The sequence below is a fragment of the Anthonomus grandis genome, chromosome 1, assembly GCF_022605725.1.
Source record: "Anthonomus grandis grandis chromosome 1, icAntGran1.3, whole genome shotgun sequence".
In the NCBI taxonomy this organism is placed as follows: Eukaryota; Metazoa; Arthropoda; class Insecta; order Coleoptera; family Curculionidae; genus Anthonomus; species Anthonomus grandis.
In genome coordinates this window covers 50364422-50386746 of record NC_065546.1, presented here as the reverse complement: position 1 = coordinate 50386746, position 22325 = coordinate 50364422, and the positions used below count along the sequence as shown (strand labels likewise).

The following is a 22325-nucleotide window of genomic DNA, read 5'->3' as shown; positions in this document are numbered from 1 at the left end:
ATAGGTTTAAAGATGGGAGTTGCAGAATTGAATAAATTCAGAACTAAAGATAATCGGAAACCGAATAAAAAATCTAGTTGATAGAAGGTGTCACTTGTAGACTCACGTGCTTTAGTTTCTTTCAACAAATTACAAGTTCTATGGTGCCTAAGTTTAAGAATCATCAGCGAAACATTCAAAAATGCAATGTCTATGTGCTCAGAAGGGTGCACAATTCCTAAAGCGTAGTATTCTTTTTAGAAGAGTGTAAATTTTTTCTGAAAGCGTTTGACCCTAAAAAATCATTACGGTCTGAATAAGAGCAGTAATTTCAGTAATATTCTCTTTTAGTTAGAGTTCAAAAAATGTTCGTTCATAAGTCGGATTTTGAAATATATTGCACGTTAGGATGAAAAATGTTTTATCCTTTTATCAATATAAACAGCAAAAAAACGTAAAAGTAGATGTTACGTAAAAGGCATTCGATTTCTGAAGAGATTACAGAAAGATTTACGAATCAAAGGAGGAAAATTAATATAGTTTGATCCAGTTAAAATTAATCTAGTTTGCTGAATTGTATACATATTCTAATAATAATTATAATTAATTTTCTTTATTATTTTTTCATGTGTATTTATAATTATAGACCAATACCTCTATAATTCCTTACATCAGGGCGTTTTTTTGTATCATTTTTTTAAGGTTATCTGAACCAAACGAAACCTTAGTAATCTCTGAGCTAGAATAGATTAAATCCATAAAAACACCACAATACAATTACCAAATACATATTCATGTATAGAATTACTCAGTTGATATTTTGGTCCGTAAAACTATTAATCTAATAACTTGGTTTTTGAATTTATTTGGCTTGGACCTGCTTTTGTGATATATGTTAGTTTCTGTGAGTTGGTTGGTATTGAATCATAAACAAAAAGGAACACCAAAAAGCCAAATATTTCATATTTAATAACGTTCAAAAATTAGCTAAGTTGATGAATTTGTTTAATCTTATAAAATCAGTATTTTAATAATTGTCTATTATGTAAAAAGATCTAAAACCATTTAAAAAGAAACACATAAATTAATTTGTAAGTAATTTTTATTTGCCATAATATTAAATTCTATAAGGTTTAAATCTATGAGACTTATTACTCGATTTTGTCGCTTTTCCTGTTGGCTTGGTTGTCTTCTCCTTCAAGGAGACTTGAAAAATATGTGGACTCTTACGAACTGAAACCTTCTTCCGACCATTAGTTCCAAAGAGCTTTGCATGTTCTTCTCTAGTTACAACAGCGCTCATTCCTGGTCTAGTTAGACTAGAAATAATTTCTTCTTGTTCCTCTTTAATCGCCTGTTTGACACCTTTCCTTAAAACAGGATCTCCTTCAGCAATAGATTTAAAGAAACTAGAACTTCTTACCATTTTTAGTAAAGACTTCTGGTCCAGTTTTCTCAGAATCAAACACCAAACCTCAATGGGAAGAGTGGGTAGCACGGCACAGCAGATACTTATAAACGGAAGCAATTGGTACATCGTATTGGAGCAGTTGACAGTACAGTAGTCAAGAATATAATGACTTGTAGAGCATTTAAGGAACCTATTTATATGGAGATGTGTTCAATGTTCTGTAAAATGCAGTGATCCGGAACAGAAATACATGTAAAAATAGGTTTAAAGATAGGAGTTGCAGAAATCATCAGCGAAACATCCAAAAATGCAATGTCTATGAGATCAGAAGGGTGCACAATTCCTAAAGCATAGTATTCTTCTTAGAAGAGTGTATAATTTTTTCTGAAAGCGTTTGACCCTAAAAACGGATTTTGAAATATATCTCACGTTAGGATGAAAAATGTTTTATCCTAGGATAGAACAAAAAAACAAAATCACAAGAATTTACCGGAAACATTTTAGGTAAATCCTAGTTTTAATTACGATTGATGAATTACATTCCTTAAACCATTTTAATGTGTATACCACAAATTACTCGCACCCAGATGCGAATATCAAGTAAAAATAAATTGTGCGAGCTAGAGAATTAAACAAATGGGATAAGTGACGAGTATTCTGGTCTGGTCATGTAATTGATAATGGTGCAAAACTCTTTAGTTAATTATACACTTAAGCACTAATAATCTTAACTAAGTTACGAATAGAAAAGTAAATAGGTAATGAATAAACCGAAATATAAGCTCACAGTCTATGCAAACGTAAAATGCTCTTGACGGATAAGCGACATACACATCGAATCGGAATTGTCACATCTGAATAATAGTAATTTGTATGTATATAATAAGTAACTCCTCTTAAAACGTTCCTAGCGAGAAACTTTTCGAATGTGTGAATGTAGAAACTTAAAAATATTAATTATTACATCACTGAAAAATTTTAGCAATATAGTAAAAGTAATATTTGACTTTTCAGCTGCCAGATAGTCCCTTAGAACTTCCGGAGCCCAAACTAACTTCTTCGAACCTAGGCAACTCGGATCCCTCCCCGGGCTCCGAAATTATAGAGCCGCTGAAACAAGAAATTATTTCTCTAAAGCAGCAGCTGCATGAGGCGCACACACGACTGGCCCATATGACCCTAAATCGTGCGGAAGAGAATAACGGCGCTGATGAAGAGACCATCACAAGTTGTCGGCAAGACGTTCCACTTTTAAAAAGAAACGATGGCAATATTAATAGTTTATATAATATCGAACGTTTAGGTAAATTGGATGGGTGTAAGACGTTGGAATCGCCCGAAAGTCATATAGAAGTAGACTGTGAACCGAGGTCTTGTCAAGAGGATATTAAGTTCAGTAATATTGTACCGATACATAAGGCGAAGGCTGTGAATAATGATGGGCTTAACATTCCTGTTACGAAAATTGCGGAAAGGTAAATATTATCAGTACATTTTAGGAATATTATTATTATTTAAATTTTAACGAATTTTGGAACTGATTCTTTCCCTTGATATTGTAACCAACGAATGGCACAAATGTTAACCTTCTGCAATTCATTTTAAATCAAAGGCAAGTTTTCATATAATTAGCTTGTCCTTTGTTATATTTTTGACTTTGTGAAATAAAGGCACTGCGGTGTAGTTTAGTTCCTATTTTATAGATCTTATGAATCAAAATAATATTAGGCTTGTTAAAATCAACTGTTCAGTCAGTATTGGAGTAATCACAACAGTCCCTCTAGCAGTCTTGTGTCAGCATGACTGATGCTTTATTTCTAATTACTGATGAAAAATCTTGGAAACATCATTGTCTTTCTAAATATGCATTTTTTATCATTGTAGGGAAGCCATACATAATATTCTATATATGTACTGTACAGTTTCACCCACGGTGAAAATTTTCTACATTTTTCAACAGTTTCCTGCGCTATTCTTGTCGTAATTATTCATCTGAATTACCTTATCCTGAATATAAGTTAAGAATCCTTCTGTCTATGGATACAGCTTTCGACGTGTCAGCTACAATAAATATTATCAACTGTCTATTTCTCTTCCTGATTACTCTCTGATCTTATGTAGAGAAGGCGCGGAAAAGGTATAATCGATACATGGACGAGTTAGTAAGTGCCTAAATTTTGTCAGCAGCCTTTAAGCGAGCCTACCCATTTCGTCTAGGTCTATGTTCGACTATTTTACTATGGCAATTGATGGCTTCAATAAAGCTTTCTTCGTCTGTGGTTATGTAGAGAGAATAACGAATGCTTTCTGACTAGGTTACATGTGTGCAATATTGTTCCTTTTTGGAACTGTGTGTGGATGGTCGGACTGATATGACTAGAGATGAAATTTCTACTCTTGAAAGCTTTTGCAAACCTTTTGAGTTCAGTAGCATAGTCTTGCTACTTTGTTATTTTGAGTGACGTTATATGTTGTGAGACCTTGACTGTGTTTTCTTTGTTTTTAAAAAAAACCGTAATAATTGGTTGGCACGAAAAACGGAATCAACTAATTAAAAAAGGGAAGGCTGATGCGACAGTACTCACTCAGTATTTACTATTGATAAAACTACAAACCAGTGCTCCAGCACTCTCCATATAAAGTATGTACTATGCTACTTGTTTCCGAACCTAGGAAAAGCTGCCTCAAACAAACTACATGGGATGTTGACTATGGTTTTTATTTAAATAAGCATTAGCTACGTTATTTATGTTAATAATGAAGAGAACGTAGACTAAGTAATGGCAGTTCGTGTAATCACAGATCGTGCCAAAAGTGTGGTTATCTGATGTCTAATGTTGTGTGGACACAGAATCAAAATACACGATGAAGAATGGAATATACATGGAATCGACACTTTCTCATCGCCCCTAAAATAGCTCTTCTTTTTTCTAATGTTGTCTTCTTTAGATCGTCTTCTTAAATTCACTTTCATTTATTTGCCCAATTTCATTTTAACTACGATACTTTTTTATTGTCATTTTTGCTAATATTTCACTATTTACATTTGTTAACGCCATTTGGATAACCTCTTTGAAGTTACCCTAACTTGTCCTTTTCTTTTTGTGGTAAAGGTATAATGTCCTTGAGGTAAAGGGTTGGCGTGGCTACAGAAGAGATGGCACAACACGTGAGTGGGGCTACGGTAAATAGGCCATTAGCTCTAGATAAAAAAGTGTTAATAGCATAAATGTCTCCACGTGTAATGCTGCTTAAAAGTGATCAAGAGGTCTTGTGGGTTTTGAAGGAATATACAGAGATATTCTAGTAGCTAAATCATTAGTATCCGCGAGAAAGTATACAATTTTGAAAAGTAGTATAATGGCTCTGTTTAGACATCTGATTTTTAGTGGAATTATATAAAATTATTTTTATTCTTATTTAAGGGCATTAATGTGAACTTCAATTATGAATCAAATGTGATTCCCAAATCCTGATGAATGACTGCAATAATATTCAAATTGCATTGGATATCTGGTATACAAATTTTGCATTTATAAACATTTAATTCAATACACAAACAATCGTCCACTTACTAGCGCGTAAAGTTTAAAATAAAAAAAATTGCTAAAACTAATCCCGTTGATATGGTATTCGTCAGTATATTAAATAAAATGGGCTAAAATCGGTTAACTCTCTTGCTCTCCTATAATAAGAGTTTATGGTAGAATTTGGAAAGTATCGATAAGTTATTCCAAGTTCTCACTTGTCGACCTTGTATATGTTTCAAAAATTTGTCTTAAACGATCTTCTTGAGAAAGGCTGTTTAAACCTCTAGTTCTAATCCTTTAGGTCTAGTCTAATAGTTCTTTTTGGAATCGTATACAAAAACCAAAAATTAATTATTAGGAATTACATATAATAATGCATATCTATAGGTAATATTTTAAACAATTAAACATTTTTTTAGAATAAAACTGAAACGCTCCTCTGATCGAGAGATCAGCCCCAACGACCTCATAAACACCGAGTTGTCCACTGCAGTGGCCGAACACATAGTTGGAGATATTTTGCGTCAATGCGACGCTCATACTGAGAAACAGTCACTGGATTTTGAGATCCGAAAAGTCAACGCCAAACTGGAACATGCTCGGTCACAAAATACGGTTTTAGCCTTGACTCTTAACGAGACAAAGGCGCATTGTGATAGGTAAGATCTAATAAGTATACTATATATTTTTCATATATGTTGTCTGCGTTTGCTATGTGGTAGCATCCTTAGAGTAAGAGACAGCAAGTTAATGTTCTACAAAAAATGATTGAAAATTGGTTTTGATCTTTTTCAGGCGTCCAAAGGTCTGGTCTCGCTTGTAATAACGTTATATTTTGATGTTATACCTTATTAATGAACATATACACTTTTAATAAAGATAATAATTTTACCATTAACTATTACTAGCAAAACTACAGTAAGTTTTTTGGCTTGTAGTTGATATGCAATGGACAAATTTGTGTGATAGTTTATTACCAGTCTGAAAAAGTTTTATTATCAGGCTAACCAAGGAGTACCAAGGGGTCGATGAATTTGCTTAAATAGGATTTAATGCATTTCATTTTTGCCTTTTGTACTTGATACAAATGTTACCGGCGCCTGTGTGTTGTTACCTTTAAAAAGGATAACAGAGATTGTTCTTTATAGCTGCATTTTATATCGACCAACAACTTTATCCTTACCATTTCCAGAAAGTTCAAGGATTGATTGCAGCCGATTATCATCTTAGAGTTCAATTTTGTCAATGGCTTCTTCATCAAATCGCTGCTCAAGCAATTTTCTTATGATATGTTTTAAGGACCGATGGAACCTCTTTCACAAGAGATGGTATTTTTAATAATAGGAATAGCCATGTTTGGGACGAAGAAAATCCACATGCACTTTTTCATAGAAAATATCAGCAACGTATGGGCAGGCATTATTGATAATTATTTAATTGGCCCATACCTTCTACCGGAACGGTTAACAGGCCCCAATTACCTGCGTATTGTCTTTGGTCTACGAAACTTCAGTAGAAACAGAACAAGACTTAATTGGACGAATTAGCATTTGAAATCATTCAAAACGAGTATCAAATTTTTAGTCAAGTCCGCCGAAATCATGTGCGACGTTTAAATCAGTGTATTCAGTTTGGAGGAAGACATTTTGATGATATCATGTACAAAATGCAAAAATTAAATGCATTAAATCCTATTTAGGCAATTCATCACTTTTCCAAATTTTAACCCGCCTTAGAGCTGTATGTAGTGCCATAGTGACTTTCCCGGACATGGGTTCCTATACTCAAATGTTTTCTACTATTGCACCGAATAACCCCTAGAAGTTTGAACCCATAGTTCTGAAACACCCTGTATTTTTGCAATTGCAAAATAATTAATTAAACACATTTTTGTGAATAATTGTGAAACGAGCTGGACCAATTTTGTAGAGAATTCAAAACCGCACAAAACCATGTTTGTTTTTTTATCAAATGTTGTCTTGTTTAAACACTAGGGTAAACTGTCCAACAGTGAACTATTTTTATTTTTTACTCATTTTTTAAAGAGAATAGAGAAGGTAAAAATTTGCAAACTTCAGTTTATATTAGTTATTATAATGATATATTAAATACAGGCACCATTTAACAAAAAATAATATAGAGTTAATCTTTATAATTTTTTTTTTAAAACCTGTTTTGTGGTTTACTGTGTACCACCTTGTAGGTACAATGAACCATCTACACTGTTCACAGTGAACCAAAAACAAAAAAAAACGAATGAAGTATGATTATGTATTTTTCAATAATTACAACCAGTTTTAAAGTTTTAAATTCTAAAAATAAGTTAACAAAAATAAGAACTTCTTTTAAAAAACTAAGAACAAAAAACAAAACAAAAAAAACATAACTTTTACAAAAAAATAGGAATTTTAACGAACATCTAATAAACCTAAATTAACATTAAATTTAAAATAGGAATTTTGCCTTGAGGTACTTCCATTAATATGAGGCTTTGGTAAAATAGTTTTTATGTCCGCTAGATCTATATCTGCCATATCTGTAACAAGAGGCTTGTAAAACATATTGCCTATAACTTTTCTACGCAAAAACGTTACAGAAAAACTAATTTTATTTTCTTTTAAAATTTTCCCCACATAATAAATAATATTTTTCTTTAATTGAAATTCTACAAGCACAAAGTCATCAGGAAGTGGGGCTCTCTCAAGAGCAAACTTAATACCTGGCAACGCTTCATCTTCTGATGTCTCATTATCACTGTCTAAAACCAACGATGTGTCTGAGCTTGACGATGAACTTTCCATTAGGACTCTCTTTGTCTTCTTCGGAACTATTCGTCTTTTACCTTGTTGCTCCATTTCCAAGAGGTCCTTTTCAGGAGTGTCAGTTGCAATTAGACTCCTTCCCGCTTTGCGTCTTTTCCTTGTATTTTTTCTGGCGGCTGCACGGAGTGGTGGTTGAAATTCTTTGGGAGATATAAAAATATTTTCGTTGTTTTGTTGATACGAAGTGGATGGAATAGGAGACTCGATATTTAGGTTTTTCTCGATACCATCTGTTTGATTGGATATAGTAGCTTTTTCTTTTGACATGTCACGTTGTGAAGAGTTTGTGTTTTCAATATCATCTCTGTCATCTGGGTTTCCATTTTCCACCTCTTGGTCCAAAATATATAGGTTTCGATCCCCAGGGTCAGGTCTATCGGTGACGGAGCTAGGCATAAAGTCAACTTCTGAAAAAATGTTACGATCAAACGGGAATATGCCTGTTTTCCGAAATGCATTTGTAATTGTAGATGGTGTCATAGCTTTCTGATAAGCTATTCCAATAAAAGATGCTAATTCATAAATAGTAACGGGAATCCCAGGATTTCTCAGCATCCAAGAATCAATAGAGGCATTATAATATTCTTTAAACGGCTTCATTATACCAACATCTAATGGTTGGATTTTCTGCGTTGTATGGGGTGGAAGGGTTAAAATATTAACACCATTTTCCTTTGCAATATCAATAGCTCTGATTGTCAGGTGCGATTCGTGGTTGTCCATAATCAATATGGATGGATTCTCTTTTGAAGATGAGCTATGCTTGACAAAATGAAGCATCACCTCGCTAAAGAGATCTGAATTCATCCAGCCACTGGACGTTGCCAAGCCCAAAGAGCCTGGTGGAGCTCCATTAAGCATATGCGCTTTAAAATGCACTCTGGGAAATATTAAAGCTAGCTGTAGACTTTGCCCACTTGCACTTACGATACAACATGTAGTAACTAATGTTCCCTTTTCTCCACTGGTTACTTTGGACAAGCATCTTATACCCTTGGGTGCCCAGACTCTTTGAGGTTTTTGCACGATAGTAGTGGAAGTTTCGTCCAAATTAAAGATTCGCGTCCCATCGGCAAACCGTGGATCTCTTTGCAAAATATTATAAAGATTATCAAAAAATTTTCCCACATTTGATCGGTTAAAAGAGGTTGCTCTGGCTAGACTACAACGCTCTGGGCATCTTAGCGTCAAGGTTGGATGTCTTTGGCGAAAAGAACGCAGCCATTCTATTCCAGCTAACTCCTGTTTTGACCATGAAGCAGGCATTTTTATATTATTTGTTTTTGCCATTTGGTAAGCAATCCTACGACAATATTTATTTGTTACGCCGTAAAAAGCATAAGCACATTCATATATGTATTCCACTAACGACTTTTCTTGCTCCACCGTAAATACTTTGTTAACCTCATAGTTTGGAGTAAGTCGAACATCGTCTCCTAACTGTTGCTGCTTCATGAAGTATCTCCGAAGTGTTGGATAGGGAATAGATTTCCTTCTAGAGGCTTCTCGTAGGCTAATTCCCGTATTCTTGAGAGCAAGAGCGTCAGCCATTTGTGCCTCAGTGTGCTTTCCGATTTTACGTTCTCGTTTTTTGCGAGCCATGATGCTAAAAGTCAATTTTTTTATAAATATCATTTTATAGATAATACGGTCCACAGTGAACCGATTTCACCAGTTCACTGTGTAAATTTGCTACTATCCAATAAAAAAATTAATAACAAAATAGCAATAATGAAAAACAAAAGAATTATTATTTATAAGTTGGCTAAAAAGAATCAACAATAGATGACACTATCAAACATTTCAAAATATTTGAGCAAACACCCCAAAAACATTGGGTAAATGAATAAACGAAATTTAGTTTGCTTACCTGAAAACACACAATTGCACGTGGCGCGTTTAAAATAATACTGATCGACGAGAATCGACTAGCAACGTTAGAGATGCTTTAAGCGGTCCCCACCACACACACTAACGACCGTTGATAAAGGTAGTTGCGCCAAATTTGAAAATGGTTCTCTGTGTACTGTGGTTCACTGTTGGACAGTTTACCCTATATCCATTGAAAGTTATAAAAATTTAACAAATCACTATTTTTTTGAAATATAATACATGCAAATTTTGTCAACTAATTCCGCATGTTTTACGAACTGCTGCAAGAATGGCATTAACTCATAGATCAAATCACAGTCGGTGCACTTTGAGGCCCTATATTGTTTAAACTATTGACCGCTCGATCAACATTAAATATTCAAATTGCGCGGAATTTGAAGGGCTCCCTAAAAGCTGCCTTAAGTAATTACGATATATATCACCATTCAAGCAACACACTTGGTTTTGTGCACTTTTTAATTCTCTACAAAAACGGTCGTTTTTTGAAAAAAAACCGTATTTTTCGAGCTATGCACAAAGCTACGGTTAAATAATTATTTTACAATTGTAGAAATATAGATTTCACGATTTTGTCGCAAAGTTACAAAAAGTAATTCTTGGATCACCCTTAAACTATTGCAGTTGGTCTCATTCTATTACTAATTTTTTCGAAGTTTACCTTCTTTGAAAGTCATGGGAGATAAACTAATATAAAATAAGAAAACATTGATCATCTTAACCAAAATATCTACTATGCGATATTTTATTTTGTTGTATACGGCAATATGGTATCTAGGGATTCCTTATATGTGGGTTGTAAAGAGCCATTCAAACAGTTTCGAATTGCTCTAGATGTTCGTATAATGTTTCTTACAGGAATCACATAATATACCACATCTTATCCCTAATAAAATTCTTAGTATGAAATATTTACAAATATACAATTTAATATATACAAATTTCTGAACTGATAATTACCTTAAGGGAAATTATTGGAAAATAGGAACTGTTATATATTTGTGAAAAATTAAGGTTTTATTATATTTTAGATTAGCGCTGCTTTGTGGTAAATACGAATCCAATGCCATAGCACTTAGACTCGCTCTAGGAATAACAGATAGGACAATAGAATCTTACGATGTCCTTTTAGCACTGCTAGAAACTGAGCTGTCCATAAATGAAGAAAACCCTGTTTCGGTCCAGAATCGTACGGCAGCTGAAACGGTTGCCAAACAGCTATTAAGCCACTTAGATAGTCATCAGAATTCCGATGTGTTACTTTCACCTTGGCAGAATCATGTTTACAGTAGTCCTATAGAAATGTGAGTATTATCAATTTTTTGTTTACCTTAATCTATAATGATCCAACTATCTTTTTAATATGATCAGCTAAAATATATGTGACTTACAATTCTTATTAACCTACTATTACGAAATTAATTTTTTAAATAATAGTGGTTACTAGATAATATTTCATTGTTTATCTATTATTATTTTACGGTTTATTATCTACAGTGTGTCCCACTTAAGGGTTAGCCACCCCTCTAAAATTTTTGTTTCTTGACCAATTTTCAAAAACTTTTTTTTGTTGGATAGATGGTCAAAAATGACACTAATGAGCCAAGTTTGACATTTAGAGAAAGCAGGTCATGGCCTTTAAAGTTTTTGAAATAAAGTTTTTGAAAATTGGTCAATAAACAAAAATTTTAGAGGGGTGGCTAACCCTTAAGTGGGACACACTGTATATTCAACAGAAAAACAAATTCTAAACTAAATGCTCCGTGTATTTGTATTAACGGTGTTTGTCAAATATTTGTTAAGAGGTTCATGTTTGCTTGCAAATTATTTTAATTTCAAAAATTTAAGAGGGCATTTTTTTCCAAGAAGGAAATACTTTCAATCAAATAATTTGAATTTATAAGAGGAAAATCCGATGAAAATGTCTATTTAAGAAAAATGTGAAAAATATCAGAATCAAATTGAAATATTATAAGCTGGTTTCGAATTACTAACTATTCAGACTAACCTTCAACCGCTATGTACGCTATGAACAATGCAACATTTTTAAATTATTATAACAGATACCGCAAGATTTACAGAAACTCAATCAAAATGGCTAAGTGGACCTACTTTCAAAGGAGGATAAATAATTCCTCCAACAGAGCAAAGGAGTCTTGGAAGATTTTAAATGAGCTAAGGGGCAAAAATAATGTCTTGGTTATTCCAAGTACCTTAGATTCCAATGTCCTCAATTCCTTCTACTGTGATATTGCTAGAAACCTTGCAGCCAATCTTTCACAAAAAATAGATCCCAGGAGCTATCTCAGCAATGTGGTAGTAGCCGAATTTTTCTTTTCTGTCCCCACAAATGTAGAAGAGCTTAAACAGTTAATGGTTAATATTAAGAATAAAAGTTCATCAGGTTGGGATGGGCTTTCTCTTAAAATATTTTCTGCTTTACCTCTTGTTGCTTTGCAAGTCTTGGCCGAGTCAATTAACTTTTCATTTATGTCTGGAGTTTTCCCAGAGTGCTTAAAAAGAGCAATGATTGTTCCCCTTTACAAGGGTGGCGATCGCGACTGTCCTTCTAACTTTAGACCTATAGCGTTATTGCCTACTTTAGCCAAGATAGTGGAACGGCTCGTTAAGGTGAGGATGGTTTCATTTTTAAATAGGTTTGGCCTATTGAGTCTTCAGCAGTTTGGCTTTCGTGAGTCTGTGAGCACAAATGATGCTATCTTTAGCTTTCTAGAGCACCTGTACAACCGAGTGAATGTTGGTGAAGTTGCAGCAGCGGTATTCTACGACTTGTCCAAGGCATTTGACTGCGTGAGTCACAGAGTGCTGCTGATAAAACTGGAGCTCTATGGTTTCAGAGGAACTGTCCTTGAGTGGTTTCGTTCCTACTTATCAAATCGTGTCCAGGCTGTCAAATTTAATGGTGGTATCTCTAAGGAACTTAATATAAATGTGGATGTTCCGCAGGGATCAGTACTTGGTCCTTTCCTTTTTCTCATTTATGTGAACGATCTGCCACAACTGCAGGTAACTGGCAAATTCACATTGTTTGCCGATGATACCACCATCCTCTGGCACGACTCTGATGTTTCTCAAATGGAGGCCAATATACGTGCAGATTTGTTAAAAATAAAAGACTGGTGTGATGCAAATTTTTTGACATTTAATGTTTCCAAAACAAATATCCTTAATTTTAAATGTAATACAAATGATATATGTTTGAATAATGAAGCCATCACCATGCCACCGTTCAGTAAGTTTTTGGGTCTTTCCATAGACAAGTTCCTTAAATTTGAAGACCATATTGTGAATGTATGTAGAAAAGTCTTATCAGGCTGCTACGCCCTAAGGGTTATTGCCACCAGTCTTAATTTCTCCATCGCCAGATCTGCATACTTCGCGATTATCGAGTCGCACCTTCGATATGGAATTTGCTTTTGGGGTTCATGTTCAAATTCACTTTTTAGTTCAGTGTTTGTACTCCAGAAAAGGGCCATTAGATATCTATGTGGGGCCAAGCCTCGTGACTCATGTCGCCTAAAATAAACTTCCACTAAAAATAAGACAACTTAAGACTGAAAAAAGCCTCGTACAAGGACGAAAATATTTCTTGCTAGTAAAGCGTACTATAGTATACTATAGTAAGCATTTTTGAGTTTGAGTTTGAGTTTATTTCTTAGCCATATTTGCTTAACTCTGAAACAAAAAAAACACATTAAAGCTAGTGTCCACGGATGGGCATTCGGTCCCAAAATGTAAAATAGCATTCTGGGACCACGTGCCCACCCGTGGGTCACCACCAAAAATTACAAAAACAGCCAAAAGTCGACAGAGTATTGAGCCACAAACAACACAAACTGCAAAAAAATAACTATTAACAAAAAATATCCAGAATGAAAATTTGGTCCCTGAAAGTAAAATCCAAATGTCCACCGGTGGGCACGCGGGGCTCAACGTGATAAAATAGCTTCATATTTCTTACTGTGCTCTTTTTAGTGTTCAGTCTTAACTAAGCTGTGGAATAGCTGGTTATGTAATTTTAAACATATTCAATGTTTTTAAGGATTGCACCGGATTATTTAATAGTGTATTAATTTTAACTGTAATTTTAATAAGGTACACGTGAACTCCCGCTAGCAAATAATTTAGGTTGCTTCATTATTTAAGTTGTTTATTTTATCACGTAAAAACAATTAAACACTGTCTAAACATTTCTGGAACTATTGCAAATGGGGAAGGATGGAACGGGTTAATTAATGTTGATGTACATAGATACTGTTAAGAAACTATCTAAGTCTCTTATTAGTTGTTCTAGTAGTAAAGCTCCTTACATGAAAGTAAAAGCCCTAAATAAAAAAACATTTATTTAATTAATAAACAATAACTATTTACATTTTTATGTGTATCCTATACGCAAAAATTAACTAATCAAACATATATTTCCTTGTAAGAGCTTATTTATAAATAAATTCTTATAATGTATTCTTAAAAAAAAATAAAGGAAATTTACAAACATGTGTTTCAGGAACATTGTTAAAACAATTAGTTTGTTTTATTGTATTTTAAAGTTCGTTGTGATCTGAAACAGTTAATAGCGCCATCTAAATATCGGTGTCATGTAATAAAAGAAAAAAAAACTTCTTAGAGTAAAAAAATTGGTATATGATGACCAACATAAGAATAATATGTTTTTTAGCCAGAAATTTTCCAGAAAAACATTGAAGTTGAAACATTGAAGAAAAACATGTCTGACTTTACCACTTAAATTTAGTGTTTGATAAATCTTGCATTATTCATGGATGTTAAAATGCAGTTTTGATATAACATTAAAAAAAATTAAAAACGAAGAAATTTCAAAATTATTTTTACTTATCTACGGAACTTGTCAACAATTTTTTAATACTATTTTATTTTTATTGTTAACCACAAATACGACAACTCTATCCTAAATTGCAATATAACCTATATATTTATTACCCTTCATTTTATATTTAGAAGTGAATCCTGGACAACAGACCACGAATTAAGGCTACGCGAACACGTATCCAGGTTAAAAGCGGAACGAAGCAATATTCAGGGCACCTACGTCACTTTAGAGTCAACTCAGGTGGAAAACGCTCCAGTTAGACCCTCGAGCTGCCAAGAGGCCCGAAAAATGGACCTTGAAATGGCTGTTTTAATGCAGGTAATTTGCCAACCAATTAGTTTTAATACGTATTCGATTTTCCACTTATAATGTTCATGTAGTTTCTTGTAATATTTTTCGTCTTATTATGAAACTCAAAAAAAATTATTGAAAAACAAATATAAACTTTATTGTTCTCGACTGATCCTCAATCGTTTATTCTAGGAACTTATGGGCCTGCGAGAAGACAAAGTGGAACTCTTATCGAAACTGTTTGTGCTAGAGAAAGATAAAAACGCCCTGGAAATTAAACTTAAATACGTTGAGGGCCAACAGAAAGCACAGTCAGCTACTTTAAAAAATCTTCAGGGGCAACTTAAAGATACGGAGGGTTTGCTGGCAATTGCGACGCAAAACAAAGTAAGAAGATAGAAATTATTATTTCCATGCTTTGATATTAATTATAATTTTCTCCGCCAATAATCTATTTTGTCGCCTATTAAAGGGGCCGATGGCGGAACCTTTTAGCGATCCTTTGATAAATAAACGGCAAAATAGAATATTAGTGGAGGCAGCTGTAATATAATACTAAAACTGTGTTTGCATATAGAGGAAATAAAATAAATGTATAATTCAATTTACTTTATACACTTTTTTCCTTCTATTTTTTTAATTTGTTACATTTCTTGTTTTTTTTACTGTACAATATTCTTAATTATTGGCACTCTGGATAGGATAACTTTATGTAAATGTAATAATCTCCACTTGAGCGATACTGTTGATTATTTTTTGTACATTTAAGTATTAAGAATTTTTCGTTTAATCACATTCTTTCCGTTTATTCTTATTGTAATTATCCTAATTCGTATAAATTTTAATTAATAAGTCGTTTCTCCGTAACTAAAACTATTTTACTAAATTTTTTTTTCACTATTAGTCATTATTTACCGTCAGCAATAATACCCCAAGTTTATGCGTATAGGTTAAGAAACACCCTGTATATTAAAAATCTCATAATTTTGCAAAGTACAAGCCTTCGCTGATGACACACAGCTATACTGCGATTTTAATATAAATGATTGTATTGGTACATTAAATAATATAAACATACAGGGTGTCGGACTTGTGATTTGCAATTCTGCTCGTAATTTGAGTATTTTAGTGGACACTGATCTTAGCTTCGAATCGCATGTAAAAAATGTTTCACAGAAAGCTTACGTTTCTTTAAAACAATTGTATAATAGCCGCCATATTCTACATGTCGACTTAAAAAAAAGATTATGTGAGACTCTTGTTCCATTTTAATTATGCAGACTTTATCTACGGACCTTGCCTTAGACGGAGTGACAGTTATAGAATACAAAAAATTCAAAATATGTGTTGTCGATTAATTTTTAATTTAAGAAAATTTGATAATATTTTACATAAAATAAATGAAATTGAGTGGTTAAACATGTCAAATAGACGGCTTAATTCCGCTAATTCCGCTGTTCAGTCTGTAAATACTAGAAATAAGAAAAAACTTGTTATCCCCAATCATAAAATTGCATTCTTTAAAAAGAGCTTTTTATATAACGGTATAAAATTGTATAATTCCATACCAGATGATATGAAGCAGTTTACAAAAAAAAAATCAAAAGCATAATTTATACTAAAAAAGTGGATGAGTATGATCTAACCCATCGCTAATCTTTTGCCAGTGACGCAGGGTATGAAATGATTAGACCTAAGTAGGAAAATTGTTGTTTTTTTTAGATATAGCTTTTTTTTGGAAATTAATCATTGTTGTTTTAAAGTTATTTTATGCATATTGATAAATATGCACTTATAAACTAAATTATAACAATATCACTTAAGACTACTAGAAATATTTATTGATAACTATCATTTATACTATTGTTTATGTCCATTCAAAAGTCGTGCCAATATTCTGACTTCATTTTGGAATGACGAGGAACAGCTGATACTCACGCCATTGCCAATACCGTTACAATATTGCTAATAATAAATTTAGAATAACTATAAATTATTGAAAACATTTAAATGAAATATTTTTGTAGGACAGAGGATATTGTGATGCAGAACACGCGCAAGGCGTAGAATTAGAACTAATGCAAGCGTTAGCTAGAGAGGCAAGACTGAAAGTTAGGTTACAGGAACTGGTGACTACGCTGGAACAAGTAACTAAAAACGCCGAGGCGAGACTTCTCGAGGGCAGGGAAATTGTTCAAGATCTGAACCAAACTAATAGGTTTGTTTTAATCATAATTATTATTACCACCTAATGGTTTTAATGCATTTTTTTTGCATACTAACTTTTGTTAGTTTTTAAATCAATGTGAAACTGGTTTTGAAAGTTGATTTTTGACATGAATCAATATGCCTTCCCTGCACATCGATATTCATAGTAATTTAAGTATTAAAGCAAAATGTAACAAGATGTTTTTAGAGGTGGTTTTAATTTAATTTTGACTACTTTATTATTAAAAAATTATTTATTTACATATAACTTGTTTTAGTATGTTAGCAGATACAGTGGATCGAAATAACAAAAAATATCAGGCCAAATTTAAGAAAATGGAGCATCAAATGCACAATATGGTAGAAAAACACACTGCACAAGTGAGTATTGGAAATAAATGACTATTAAAATTATAAATGACGTTCGATACCTTGTGGATTTTAAAAATCGGTTTTGTAAGTCACTGTCTATAAAAATCACTTTTGATATTTGTTTATTCTTATTAAAATAATTTCTTGAAAAAATCATCTTCCATTTGCAAAGAAACCAAATTTGCAAACAATAAGGCACAAAATAGCAAAAAAAGGCTACATTTAATGTTTTTTAAATATCCATACCCATGCATTTTAAAATAAACTTGTTTTATATTTTAGTCACTCAGTGAGTATTGAACTAATATTGGTGCTTGGCCAAACTGACCATAGGAAATCCAATATAAATTATGATACTTTCAAATATTGGCTTCCCTGTATATTTTACAAAAACCCTGTATTAGACTAATTTAAAAGTGCGGGTAAAATAAGGCACCATACCAAATTTCATTACTTTTAATCAGCGATTTATAATTTATTTGAAGAAAATTAAAATATGAAACCATCAGCCAAAATTATCACAATGTTATATCAAAGTGTTATCCTCTACTTATTTAGTGGTCAGTATAAATAATTATTACACTAATTAAGAAGAGAAAATAACTATGATTGAGTGGTACTACCTGGGGAATAATTTTCGAAGTCTCCGTAATGTTCTTTGGGAATTTCTCTGATAGGCATTTTCCAAGTAAAACAACAGTGCAGAATAATGCCATTATTGTCAATAAGTTTGAGATTAAGGGTGCTGTAATTAATAAATGCAGATGCAAGAATAAAGTAATTAAAGCAGCAGGACTCTTGGAGAAATTGTAGGAAAAGATCATAGTACAGTATTGCGCACATTAAAAAAAATACAAATATCATTCCTTTTAATATTAAAAACCTCAGGAACTAAGTAGGGAAAGGCAATGAAATCCGAAGAGCAGATTTCTGATTTGAAGTTATGGAAAGGGCGAATACAAATAGGGATTTTTTCGAAATGTTTGTTTTACGGACGAATGCACATTTACCTTAAATAATAACACAATTCACAGTTCTACGCACAATTAACGTTAAGTCAGGGAATATCTTCAAAACGTATTTAATGGACGCATAATTGGGCTAAATTACACTGGTAATTGGCCAGATCTCAAGACTTTTCACCAATGGATTATTATTTTGTATTTATTTTTAATACTTTTTTTGTAAGTATCATAATTTATATGGAATTTCCTATGGCCACCTTGGCAATATACCGGGTGACATCAGAGAAATATTTAGATTTTCTTTTATAAATGTATTATTTACACTATTACAAAGGAAGTTATAATGAAATTCTTCATCTGCAAGTTATCTACAGGCGGAATACTTGGATGTATCGCCATCTTAAAAATATCGTATTACCTAAGATCTTGTTCGGCGGATATAAGAAACGCTTTATTTTTCTGCTACAAAAAAATGCACAAACTGACACGTGTTACTCAAATCGCTTCATTTTTTCTCGTTAAATATCATATGCCCTTTTAACAAATGAAGGGTACAGGTTAAAAAGGGGGAATGTCAAAAATCGCTGATTTTTAGAAAATCAATTTTTAATTTTAAAACCCAATAACTTATTATTTTATTACTTTGTATTTAATGTATTAATGGATTTAGTTTGTTATATCTATTTGGGATTGGAATTGAAAAAATATTAATGAAATTCCATAAAAAAAAATTTTTAGAGCAAAAAAGAAGAAAAAAGTACAGATTGTAACGAACAAGAACGGGGAATGTCACATATTTTCACTGTAGTTTTGTAATATCATCAGTTTTTTATACACAAGCAATTCTAAAGCAAAACAGCAAAGATTAATTCGAATTTCTCATTTAATTGGGAAAGATACAGAAAAAATTCAAACATTTTTTTTTGCGCTTCTTACACACGAAGCTTTTGGAAAGGAAGCCTTGTCTTTGACATTTCTGGTATGTTTTAATGTAGAGACATATTTTCTAGCGGCTGGATTGCGACAGAACTTCATTAAGCACTGCAGGTCATTGTACTTGGCTAGTGTTATAGGCAGTAGTCCTGCAAATAGATAAAACATCCTTAACATTGGAAAATAATATTATGTGTATTATAGTTAGGTACCTTTGTATAATTGGCCTGGTAATTCGAACAAATTGTTTGGTAAATTATTTATAAATTTTTTCTTCGGTTCAATCAAAACAGCCGATTTCCACATACCATTCCATGTTGATCGATGGTAGACAAGCCTGGGATGATCTTTAATGACTTTTAGTTCACGTATGGGCTGGATCTTCATTGGACACTTATTTTTGTAAAGTGTAGAAAAATGTGTAGTCCAGCATTTAAAAAAATCGAAAGTGATTTCCCTAACATCAAAAGGATTTTGTTTAACTCGTGCAGCTCTGAAAACTTCAACCCATTCATTTGGAAGTTCCACACGCGATTTTTGCTGAACTAGTCCAAAATTTTTGTCGCATTCCATAAATGAATGTCCTCTAATGGGAAAACTGATCTTGATTTCATCAAACCTTTTTTGCACATGCACTAAGTGATGGCGGTAACGGATAACTGTGTAATTCTTATTCTGTCCCCCACATGAGTCGCAAAATATATCGAGGACTCGAACACTACTAGGTAGAAAGTTGTAAACAAAATGATGCATCGAACACACATCGTCAGAGCCTTTTCGACCGTTTGTTTCAGGATAAGTATAGAAAATACTTTGACTAGTCGACAAAACATGAATATTAAAAGAGAATACAGATAACTGTCTCTTATAATAAACGTCATTTGTGCTGATGTTGGGCACTGGCAGATTTTTAGCAAAAACCATGCATTGTTAGCAAAATCCTTCTTTGTTCTTATTTACCCGACTAGATAATTTTGCAGCCTTTTTTCTTGAATAAAACACTTCAGCTTTATGCTTGTGAAGTAGATTTTCCTGTTGGAGAGTTGTGATTTTATCATCTAGTTGTTTTTTTTATATGGCATTTTCTGACACATTCTTCATTTTGGCTTCTAGGGACCTAATATTTGCCAAGTATTCGTCACAGATACTGCACGCATCCGACCTTGGGTAACCAAATGAAATGTCGAAGTCTCGTGAGAAAATAGATCTATATGTTTCATATGACACACAATATTTTTGATCTGTAATGGTATTTTTGTACATTTTGTAAATTTTTCTGATATTTAAATTTTCGGGCAGGTAGGTAGGTTTTTGAAGAATCCTTTAGGCTGTAATGGCTTTGTCGTCCTTTGAAAGAACTAATATGATTGACTACTAGATCTTTAGCTTCCTGTTTCAGCTTGAGAGGCCAGTTTAAGTGTTTTCCTCGTTTATCAATTGGGGCGCTACGAATCATTTTTAAAGATTTCTGGAGAATTTCAAGCTTTTTTTTGGTTATACCATGTAAGGAAAGAAAAGCCTTAAAACAAACTGGTACTTCTGTTGTCTCACCATCTAAAGAGATTCTGACACGATAAGCAAATGAACTCTCATGTAATCTTGCGACCTCTTCTGCGTTACGTGGACGTCGCTTTAGTACAGGACAGACACTAATAAGTCCACACAAATAGATGTTTTGCTCATCCACGGATTTTAATAAATTAAACTCGCTTATTATCTTTTGTCTTGCACTAAGTGGAACTTTATCAAAACACTTGAGGCGTTTACATTGGCAGTCGCTTCCTCTCACGTGGCTTTGTAGGTTAAGTTTTTTAGAAACATCGGTTAGTCTTCCGTAATTTTTTCTCTTTTTTCCCTGAACTGGCATAACAACAAAGTCTTCACTGTCACTGACACTTGGATTCATTTTATACTGTTTATTAGCACTACAATATTAAAATACGACTTGTCACTTATATTTCCACAAGTTTAACGAACAATAAATAAACACCAGAACCGGTAAACACAATCAGAAAATAAAAGTAACTGCAGTCAAGAGAGCCTTCTAACAGTTCCTGAATAACGTGCATTTTGTGACGCGACCCTTTTTAGCATGTGGCGCGCGGACTCTCCTCCTTTTTAGCCAGTACAGCTTAATTTAAATTGTCGATATCTGGCGACTCTTCCCTTTTTTCGCCTGTATAATGTTACTAGCTGATACTTCTGTCTATTAAAAGTTGAACGGACTGCTCAAAATGAGCAAAAAATGACATTCCCCCTTTTTAGCCTGTACCCTTCAAATAGTGTAAACATATCATATCGACTGTTAATATTTAAAATTGTAATACAAAATATTCTTTTGTAGGTTCAAACGTTACAACAAAAAATAGCAACCCTAGAGACACCACTGACAAATAGCTCGGAAAATTCGTTAAATTCAATTCCATCGTGAACCATATCCAGTTTTATTGAATTTTTTTGTTTTGTTTATTTTCAGGTTGCTTTATTAGAAAAAATGTCACTTTTTTTTAAATATGTACGTACTGTGCAATAATAGGATAATTTTATACCTAATGTGTAAAAATTTTTATTAATTTCCAAATTTTTAAATAATCGTTTTAAAGTTAGGTATACAGCTTAAGCAACACTCCATGTAGATAAAAAAAGCTTTATGCATTATGCTAGTATCAATGTAATCTTGGTACAAAAATATTACGTGCTGTAAGCCATAATGTTTCCTTTTAAATTTAATAAGCAAATTTTATATTATGTATTTGAATTATGTGTAATAAATATTTATTTTATTTTATAACATTTAATAAATGAATGTTAATCCATAAAACCTTCTTTCAATCCATCTCGTTGGCAACTAAATAAACCCTAGTAATCCAATAGCAGATATAGCATAGATTATTCCTAATACCCAAAGATTTCCTTTTTGCCTCTTTCTTGGTTAATAATATGGGAAATTATTCCAAACTCAGGTAAAATTAAAATAAAGTAATTTTTTATGAATTTTAAAAATGATTTAGCTCTAAAATATTCACATATTGTCCGTCGCTTTCTTTTTAAAATGAA

General features: G+C 32.8%; 2 protein-coding genes across 8 annotated transcripts in view; one reads left to right on the top strand and one right to left on the bottom strand.

Annotated features, from left to right (window-relative positions):
* The window catches only part of LOC126740421 (colorectal mutant cancer protein), a 123922-nt gene extending 101833 nt beyond the window's left edge, over positions 1 to 22089 (top strand). For all 7 annotated transcript variants that reach the window (XM_050446477.1, XM_050446633.1, XM_050446704.1 and 4 more), the window contains 8 exons: positions 2405 to 2865; positions 5340 to 5579; positions 10664 to 10936; positions 14628 to 14817; positions 14983 to 15177; positions 16818 to 17008; positions 17277 to 17379; positions 21613 to 22089. In XM_050446477.1, coding sequence (XP_050302434.1) covers positions 2405 to 2865; positions 5340 to 5579; positions 10664 to 10936; positions 14628 to 14817; positions 14983 to 15177; positions 16818 to 17008; positions 17277 to 17379; positions 21613 to 21699 — 1740 coding nt within the window. In that variant the 3' untranslated portion in view covers positions 21700 to 22089. The remainder of the gene's footprint in view (positions 1 to 2404; positions 2866 to 5339; positions 5580 to 10663; positions 10937 to 14627; positions 14818 to 14982; positions 15178 to 16817; positions 17009 to 17276; positions 17380 to 21612) is intronic.
* LOC126740901 (uncharacterized) lies at positions 7217 to 8030 on the bottom strand. Its single transcript, XM_050447122.1, has 2 exons — positions 7640 to 8030; positions 7217 to 7456 (listed from the first exon to the last, which is right to left on the bottom strand). The coding sequence occupies exons 1-2, from the start codon at positions 8007 to 8009 to the stop codon at positions 7329 to 7331; spliced, it is 498 nt and encodes a 165-aa protein (XP_050303079.1). The 5' UTR covers positions 8010 to 8030; the 3' UTR covers positions 7217 to 7328.
* Positions 22090 to 22325: the final 236 nt, after the last annotated feature.

Bases quoted from the DNA above. Each gene is read 5' to 3' on its own strand.
- LOC126740901 (XM_050447122.1), bottom strand. From the start codon at position 8,009: ATGTCAAAAGAAAAAGCTACTATATCCAATCAAACAGATGGTATCGAG. The intron at 7,457-7,639 runs GTATTAAGTTTG...CTCTTGTTACAG, and splicing joins AGAAGATGAAGCGTTGCCAG to ATATGGCAGATATAGATCTA.